The sequence below is a fragment of the Rhineura floridana genome, chromosome 3 (genome assembly GCF_030035675.1).
Source record: "Rhineura floridana isolate rRhiFlo1 chromosome 3, rRhiFlo1.hap2, whole genome shotgun sequence".
Classification (NCBI taxonomy): domain Eukaryota; kingdom Metazoa; phylum Chordata; class Lepidosauria; order Squamata; family Rhineuridae; genus Rhineura; species Rhineura floridana.
In genome coordinates, this window is record NC_084482.1 from 178,016,691 (window position 1) to 178,026,105 (window position 9,415).

The 9,415-nt window shown below is 44.1% G+C and overlaps 1 protein-coding gene across 2 annotated transcripts in view; it reads left to right on the forward strand.

Moving 5' to 3' along the window:
* The window catches only part of SUCLG2 (succinate-CoA ligase GDP-forming subunit beta), a 349,371-nt gene extending 345,586 nt beyond the window's left edge, over positions 1-3,785 (forward strand). Inside the window, exon 10 of one of the 2 annotated variants that reach the window (XM_061618681.1) lies at positions 1,950-2,066. In XM_061618681.1, the coding sequence (XP_061474665.1) occupies positions 1,950-1,982 (33 nt within the window). In that variant the 3' untranslated portion in view covers positions 1,983-2,066. Of the gene's footprint in view, positions 1-1,949 lie in introns of both variants that reach the window. The other variant, XM_061618678.1, reaches the window with a different exon arrangement.
* Positions 3,786-9,415: the final 5,630 nt, after the last annotated feature.

A 9,415-nucleotide genomic window follows, 5' to 3' on the forward strand; every position in this document is an offset into this window, starting at 1 on the left:
ATTACTCTCAGAGTGTGTACGTGAAGCTCTTCAACCACTCAAAAAGCACTATTGTGTAAATCGGGTGGCAAATGAGTGGCCATACCCATCAGCCCCAGCCAGCAGAGATTATGGGAGTTGTAGCCGATCAACATCTGGAGGGCCACAGATTCCCCTTCCCTGATGTAAATGCATAATAGTAGGTGAGCTGCCTGCAGGGCATAAGCTTTTGAATAGTACTTAATTGGTGCATATTTATTGAACAGCGTTGATACTTTTGTTATGAACACACACTTTTAGTGCTTGTTGCAGGTGGCTCAGCCAGCCATTCCAGCTTACCTGGAAGATAGAGCATCTGTTTTGCATGCAGAAGGTCCCTGGTTCAGTCCCTGGCATCTCCAGGAAGGACTGGGAATGTTCCCTGTCGAAAACTCTGGAGAGCTTCAGCCAGTCAGTTTGGACAGTAATGAGCTAGACAGACCAATGCTCTTACTTGGTATAAGAGATTTCGACACTCCTGCCATCCTGACATAGAGAGGGAAATCTTTCTGTTTCATGTTATACAGCTAGACTCTGAACATCTTGTTGATTTATTGCAACATTTTAGGACTTCAGGAATGAAACATAAAAGCAATTGTCCTCTTTCCAGTTTTAGTCCCAACACATGCATGTGGGTATTTTACCCAAGGCCTGAGTAAGATCTCCACCCCCAGAAAGTTTCTGTAACAGCACCTGCCATTTTTGTATTGATTTTCCTTATTGACATTCTGTGTTTGTGGTTATTAAAGCCTCTAGTGTTTGGGGTGGGAAGAGCCTGTCTCGATTTTTGACAGACCTTGTTGTCTTGCACATCACCCTCTCTGCTACCCAGTGAAAGGTGCCATCATTGTCAGGAGGTGCCCAAATATACCAAATGTGTCAAAACACAGAGAATGCTTCTGGGGAAAGATGAAATTTGTGTGATCACTCTGCCAGAACATTTCAACTGGCCCTGTCTTTTTTCAGCATTAATGAGCAAAGAGCTACAGGATGTGAGCAACAATCAGTCATCTCTTTTAATTAATCTGTTCTAATTTAGCTAGGCATGTGCCTTTTATAGGAGCTTGATAGGGTGTAACACACACTTCTCTGAAATGTCTCTCTTAATTTATGGCATTTTAAAAAAGAGGATACAGTTCTTCTGTTTGCTGAACTTGAAATGTGCATCAACTAATACAGATCTTACTGTTCAATCATATGCATGTTAACTCAGAATTAAGTAAATGTGCATAGGATTGCAATGTCGACTCAAAAGCCATTTTCCTAAGGAAAATATACCACATTGCAGGGATCTTAATCTAAATGATTCACTGTTGGGCTAATTTGAAGATACCACAGGCTACTATTTGGGTTGTATGCCCAATGTCCAAGGTTGAACTCTTGGCATCTCCAACTGATTGAAAGATTCATAGGAGGCTGACATACCTAATCATCTAGTTTAATATTATATATACTGACTGGCAAGGTCTCTGCTGGGGTCTCTCCCAGTCCTACCTAGAGATGCCAGAGATAAACCAGAGACTTTTTGCATTCATGAAGGTTGGGTCTGATTGAATGGATGGATGTATTTTTTGTGTCAGAATGGATATGCAAGATGTCAATGTGTATGAATGGATGTGTGTGTGTGCATAAATGAGAGAAAGTGAGTGGGGGTGGCCCCATCCACTTTATGAATATTTTATTTATTTATTTGATTGATTGTTTATATCCTGCCCTTCCTCCCAAAGGAGCACAGTCACTAGTTTGAGTTTATCTGTGCAATTATGAATACTGGAAACTTGCTGGTGTATGTTGTGATCTCGTGTCAAAATATTCATTACTTTTACTATGTTTGAAATAGCAAGATTTCCATTAAATCTCCCTCTTCTGGACTTCCAAAAACTGGAAGGCAAAAATAGAAATTAACCTTTTTTTCCCCACTTTCCCCCCAGGTACAAATGTTCATGAAGCGAAGCGGATTCTGAATGAAAGTGGACTCCCAATCACCTCTGCAAGTGACCTTGAAGATGCTGCCAAGAAGGCAGTAGCCAGTGTGACAAAGAAATAGAAGCACTGCAAAGAAAGGACTTTATACAATAGATGACATTCCCCAAATTGCCTCAAATACTTATTTAGGATTCTTTTAACCAGTCATAAGTAAGGCTAGACTTGAGTAGCCTGACCTTATCAATAGCAAATTATAAAATTTACAGTGTGTAAAAATACTTTGGCACTGCATTGAATTCACAGAGCTTCTACTTTTCAGTAATAGTTCACGATGCCCTGCGAGCACATATGATGAGTAACCACTGTCTATTGCCATTTAGGTTTCTTTCTCATGTAATATGTCTTTATTAGTGATTCCTAATTTTTGTAAGACATTTTGTACATCTTTAATATCCTAAAGGGATAATAGATAATGGATTGTATTCAACTAAGTACTACTCAGAGTAGACCCATTGACATTAATGAACCTATTAGTCATGTATGTTAACTTTAATGGGTCTACTCTTGAGTAGGACTAACATGAATATCACCCAGTGGTTTGGCCTTTATTGGTCATCATGGTCAGAATCTGAGGAAGCACACAATTGATTATATGCATCAACTGGCAGTTTTGTTTCTCAAAAAAAAGCAGCCTTCCCATATCACATGGCAAGCCACTTTTGAAACTGATGGAAGTTCCAAATGCCATTTGTAACAAGGGATACAGGCTTGCTAACTGAGTATGAAAAAAACAAAATAAAAAATCCAATTTGGGTTTTCCCAAAAACTTTCAGTGTGCCAGATAGCTCTCTCAATCTTGGCCATTTATTAATGAGCTTTTCTAATTAGGACCAGAGAAATAAATACGTTGCTATTATGTCATTTCCCCTTAGAAGATGTGTAGTTGTTTCACACATGCCTTAAAATTAAATGTTTGTGCTTTCATACCTAGTGTATACCTCTCATCAGAAGAACATTCAAAAGTGTAGCTGTGTGAAACTACACTGTATATCGTACCATGTATGGATGAGTTTCTCCTTTGAATGTTTTTAAGCAGTGAAGAAGGTATGAAACACATCCTAATGTCATAGTGCCATGTTGAATCTATGACCATGTGTGCCCATTTAAGACTGATGGTAACCTTCCAGAATCGATGTGCATTGTACCTGAAGAACTGCCATTCATATCTTGCTGATGTTTGGGGAGGTTATGTTTCCCCAAGCATTTGGACTGTTACTCCACTGTGATTATTCATACCTTAATAGTTTTTAGTCAATAGTTAATAGTGATTAGTCAGACCTTGGTATGAACTGTTAGAGAACCTTCCATCATTAAAAAGAATGTGAGAAATAAATAAATAATAAAAGCTGCAATGAGAATTATTAGAGCATGATCCAGCTAGAGATAAGCACTTTTCAGTTCTGTTGATTGTGATGGAAGTGTTGATTGTGTGCTTCATTCTTATTTTGAAATAAATTGGACTTTTAAGTACTTTATACTGGCTTGATCATGCCTTTGATTTGTGGGAAATAGGCACGCAAAAAGGTGCCTCACCACCTCATTATGTTCATTTCACAACTGAAATATTTTTTAAAAAAATCAAAATGTTCACGGTAGAAATCCACTTTGTATTAGATGTTGTTTATTTACATGAGCTATACAATCAGGAAACAGAGGTATAAACCATATCATCCAACTGAGTGAAACCATAATGTTCTGTACATTTTACTATAATATCCAGGAAAGAATGATGAAACTAATTTAAGTGAAATTTATCTAATAAATTTTTCATTGTTACTGTCTGATTCGTGCCAGTTAATACTGTGTTTTCGGTGAGGTTTTCATGAAGTGGTAGGCATACCATCATATCCAAAGTTTTGTTGGGCTCATGTTTAAGATGTTCAGCATTTTCTCCCCCCCCCCCCAAAAAAAAAAACTTAAGACCGCAGCTTAAGACCCTCCCAGAGACCATAGAATTGCACCATTAATGGTAGAGCACACTTTGCATGTAGAAGATCCCAGGTTCAATCCCTTGCATCTTCACATAGGGCTGGAAAAATCCTCCTGAACTCTGGAGAGCTGCTGCCAGTCAGTGTAGGCAATACTGAGCTAGATTGACCAGCTGTCTGACTCAGTATAAGGTAGTTTCCTATCCTTTCCCCCCCCTACATTCATTTATGTGAAATTTTCACTAATTCCAACAGAGCTTCCTAGTGAGTGTGCTTCTGATCACAGCCTTAGACAACAAGGATTCCCTTTGAGATTGCAAATGCATAGCACCTACATTACCTTAACTGTCTTCTAGTCCTGGACCAGTGCCCTAATATAGTATGCACTATCTGCATAGCTAGAGAGTGTACCTGCCATTTAAGTCTTGTTGACTCTTGGATTATCGCCAGTACATTCCACCAGATTTTACAGGAGGAAGAAAGTGGAGCCAACGCTTCCCCCTAGGGCAGATCAGAAAATAGACTGATAATCTGACACTAAATTCCTATTGAAATCAAGACTAATTTGTTCTGAAAACCAATGGAGCCAGTCGGTGACAGAAGTAGGTTACTCTGCGAATGAGCTGCTGTTTAGGGAGATGACATGATGGGATTTTGAGGCAGACTTCTTTACTTTTCCTAAACTGAATCTTCTAAGCACATGCAGAGCGGAAACAGGTCATCACATGGAAGGCTGACAGTGACAAAGTATCTGTAAACACTTCTGGGATGGGAAGGCTCAGAGGGCTTTCCATGTTAAGATAGACTGCCTTTTGCAAATTCTACAAGTGGGAAAGTAAGAAAAATGTGATCTTTCTATTGCACCCTTCACCACCCTGGTGCCCTCCAGCTGTTTTGGACTAGAACTCACATCAGCCCTATCTCTAGTCATGCTGGATGGGGCTGATGGGAGTTATGGTCCAAAACAGCTGGAGAGCACCAGGACAATGATGGCACTTCTTTTATAACAGACCCAAGGAGTTGGTGAGCAATAAGGCCATACAGCCAAACAGGACAACTTTGGGTACTTTTAAGACACTTCGCTGTTTCCGTGTGTTAATATTCCCTCTCTGGAAATACTCCAATAGAGTTTCAAGCCAACCTTTTCCACTGCTGGATGTAGCACATCTTTACCTTCAAATACCTCCATGCCCTAGCCCTTCTTATCTCTCTCCATTTGAAACAAGAGCTTTGCATTGAACAGATCACAACCCAAGAGCAAGTGAGGACCAAAGGACAAACCAGGAGGCATGAACAAGGAGTAGGCAAGAATTCAGGATCAAGGAATACAGAAACACGTCAGAGCTCAGACAATCCTTGTTACTTAACAGGAAGCCTTCTTGTACTCCTCCCTGTCCAGACTGGGTGGATAGGACAATCAGGCCCCTGAAGATACTAAAATTCCATGGTGGATGCTACAGCATGCAGTTCAATGACTCACCACATGGGGCAGCCATACACATTTGAAGGTTCCCAGTTCAAGCCCTGGCAGTTCCTGACACCCCCAAATTTCACTAATAGAGGGAATTATACCTGTTACATTACCCTCAATGATTTTAATTATTTTCTATTACTGTTGTGGTTAAAGCTGATGATGTATAAGTAGGTGTGATTAATGCACCAATCAGCTTTTGTCAACATAGCTCAACAGTGTATAAAGATTGATAGTGCCCCTTGCTCTCCTGGATTCCACCACATACCTTAAGGAGGGGAGATCTGGAGGAGGATATGTTTATGATTCTCGGGAGTTTAGTTCGCTGCTAAACAGAAAGAGACCAACAGAGAGAGAGAGAGAATTCTCCAGAAACGGAAAAGGGCTGTAAGATTATCTGCTTTTGCTTTGCTTTATGCTTTACACTCTCGTCCTATGAATAAATGCTGTTAAAAGGCACATTTGGTATTTCTTTTATTGCGTATCTGAATCCTTTAAAGGACCTTTGCCCCTGTGGCAATACAGGCACTCTCCCAGGGACCACAGGATTGAGCCCTAAAGCTATTGGCCTTTCAGATGCCACAAGAATCTCTTCTTGGTTTTGCCCTTGAGGAAGGAGGAGGAAGAGGTGGAGATCTGAATTAATCTAGGCAGGACACAGGGATACACATATTATTACATCTGAAACAGGGAATTAGGGTTTAAAGTTGAGTTTCTACCCAGGGTCTTGCAACATGATTTAAGAGGAGTGTCTTGGCTTAACACTCAGTTCTGGCATTCTAAACTTTTTAAACCTGAGGGCTGTTCTCCATCATGGATAACCTTCGAGGGACCACCTGATCATGATGGGCATGACTAGAGGCAAAAGTGGGTGAAACAATGGATGTGATATTCCAACCAAGGAAAATTTAGAGAGTGTGCTACCCTGCACACACTTCCATCCTGGAAAGCAAAAGGCTTTATCACTGTTAAGGGCAGAGCTGCCCCTAGGCATCGGGAAGTGGGGCAGTTGCCCCAGGCCCTGCGCTTTGGGGGGCTCCCGTGCTTGGTGATCTGCTCACCACCCGGCTCCTCCCTGCCTGCCTGCTCGCCTTCACCAGGCAGGGCGCAGCACTCGCTCGCTCTCTTTCCGCCTGGGACGGGGACTCGCTTGCCTGCCCGCCCGCCTGCCATGCCGAAGCCGCCGCCACCACCGCTCCTGCTGCGGTCAGTGAGCAGCAGCGGTAGCCGCCCCAGGGACAGCGAGCTGGGCCAGCAGTTCCGTGACTGGTGCCTGCTCACATACGGCAGCGACTCGGCCAAGACCGTGACCCGGAGCAAATGTGGGGGGCCCCTAACTTTGCTTTTGCCCCAGGCCCCGCACATGCTAAGGGAGGGCCTGGTTAAGGGACTCATTCTAGCCAGGCAAAAGCAGCTAAAGAAAGTGAAAATGGGCAATGAGGGATGTGGCCTATGGAGCGGGCATGCTGTGGAAGAATCTCGAGGTCCGGACAGAGAGACCTGGAGGACCACTCAGCCTCTGAATCTGAGGTCCTCTACCCCTGGTTTAGGAACTTAGGACTGTTACATCTGAAAATGTCCTGTCTTTCCGAGCCCTGCATGGAGATGCCAAGGACTGAACCTGGGACCTCCCACATGCAAAACAGGAGCTCTACCACTAAGCTATGGCCCTTCTCCCAAGGAAGATGTGTTTCAGTTGGCTTGACTATTGACTGTTTATGCCTGTTGGAACCAAGTTAGAGATTTATATGAACCTAAAGGATTAGTGTTTCAGTCTGTCAAATGTCAATAGGCAGAGCACAACATTTTCCGCTGTAGTTATATGATCCAGCAATTAAAACATCTGAGGAATGTGTTTTCATTAGAATATATATCACCATTTGTTCCAATTATTCTGCCATTAAACATTAAGAATAATTGAAGCAAATGGTGCCCAATAGAAGGGATACACCTGCTCTTATAAATTCTAGCCAAACAGCACTGGGTATCTTTATTCTCAATCAATATATTTTGGTATTCCTCTCTATAATACTGAAGCTTATTATGACATGTAATTAGGCTACTTGATACTGGTAGCAATTTATCTCTTTCAAAAACCATACTAGTTTCATGGAATTAATTTTATTGGGAATCAAGTCACCATAACGCTAATCAGTACCACCCCTAGGCACCGGGAAGCGGAGCAGTTGCCCCCGGCCCCGCACTTTGGGGGGGCCCCATGCTTGGCGGTACTGCAGAGGAGTTCTGCCCTGGGTCATGGAGGAGGCAAAGGGGGCACGCCGCTGGCCCTCCATCCTCCCGGGGCAGGGACCTTTCTTCCTCAGGCTCCATTTATTTGGAAGCAAAGATGTCTCCAGGAAGGGCTGCCTGTCCCCCAGCTTGCTAGCCTTACGATCCCAAGCGTGTTTACTCGGAAGCAAGCCCTGTTTCTGGCCAAGGAACTCACTTCCCGGTAAGCGTGCAGTGAGGCTCGCAGTCTGGCGGGTGGGGAGTACACGCGGAGCACTGCCGCGGTGTCAAGGCCTGCGAGCCGACAGACCGGCCTCCTGGCACGTGTTTACTTAGAAGCAAGTACGACTTGAGCTCAAGGGGGGAAAAAACTCTCCTAGTAGGCGAACATAAAGTGCAGCTGAGAACCGGAAGGTGGCAGGGGCATGACTCCCAGACACACCGGTTTAGCCCCCAAGCAGCGGGATGGGACTTACCGATCTCCCCCCATCTTGCATATAGCAAAGTCCAGCCGAGCTCAGGGTGGGCTCTTTGAGTTCATACTATTCCTTCCAGGCAGCTGGGAGTTGGGGGGGGCGCTCGGCAGACTGAAACCCGAGGCTGTTTCCTAGGCTTACTCGGCTTGATTCTGTTCAGTCACTGAAAGCAGGGACAAGTCCCACGGAAAGGACAGACCCGCGAGGGACGGTCGGAGATCCAGGCTCAGTTGCCTCCCTTCTGCGTTTGGCTCTGCTTAAAGGAGCGTGCCCTCCTCGGAGCTGGAGGCCACACGTGAGAGGCCATGAAGAGGCTCCTTGCGTGGGTTGCCCACTCCAGACGGAGGACGGTGCCTACTTTTAGCTGGCGCAACATACCCCCTGTTCTGCCTGGCTCCGGAGAGTGAAGAACTGCAGGTTGGGCCTGCCACCCAGGCAACAGCCCCGACGGCTTGGCAGCAAATTGATTGGAGTGGGGGGCGGCTGGAGAAGTCGAGGGACTCTTGGGGGGAGGGAACGCTTGTCATAGGGACAATGGTAATTTGGGTCGGATTTGTCCCGAGTCAAAAATGGTCTCAGCCCGTCAAATGGCCTTCTCTTGACAAGAGGGGCGGGTTTGGCGCAGGGGTTCATTTCTATGGCTGGATCTCCCCAGATCATGCTATTAGTCCCGCTGGAAGATGGTACATGACTTCCTGGTCGTCTTCCATCTCCCCGTGGGTTTTTCTCCCCTCCCCCTCAAACCAGCTAGTCAATGTCAATTAAATCTTTCCAGTACGTTGGGTACCCCTCCAATTTTATTCAACATCACACCGCCATGTTGTTTCTTCACATCCCACGTTGGAGTAAGCAGGGGGGAGCTCTAGCAACCTTTTCCCTCCTTCGAGATTTCCGTTGATTCTATATGATCTTCAAACATTTTTAGACAGACAGAGATTTGTGCTCAGGGCGACAAACTATTCCACAAACATACTAGTTGTGAGCCCTTCCTGTCGTTTAGGGAGGAGAGGCACAAGTGAGAAGCTAAGGTTAAGGCCTCCGGATCCCCAGACCACTTAAGCCAGAATCCTATTAAAAATGTGTTTATATGATCTCCCTAAGAACATTTACTTGGAATTTGTATTATTTTAATTTTTATCCAAACGTAATTGCCTGTCAACAAAGCAGCCAGATATTTACAAAAATGATTAAATTCTGTTATCCTCGATATTTAAAACAATGGTTCTGCACAAAGTGTTTTCAATTGTTTTGTTAGGAAGATAAAGATGGGAAAATATGCCTAGAAATAGACTGCCATATCTAGCAGA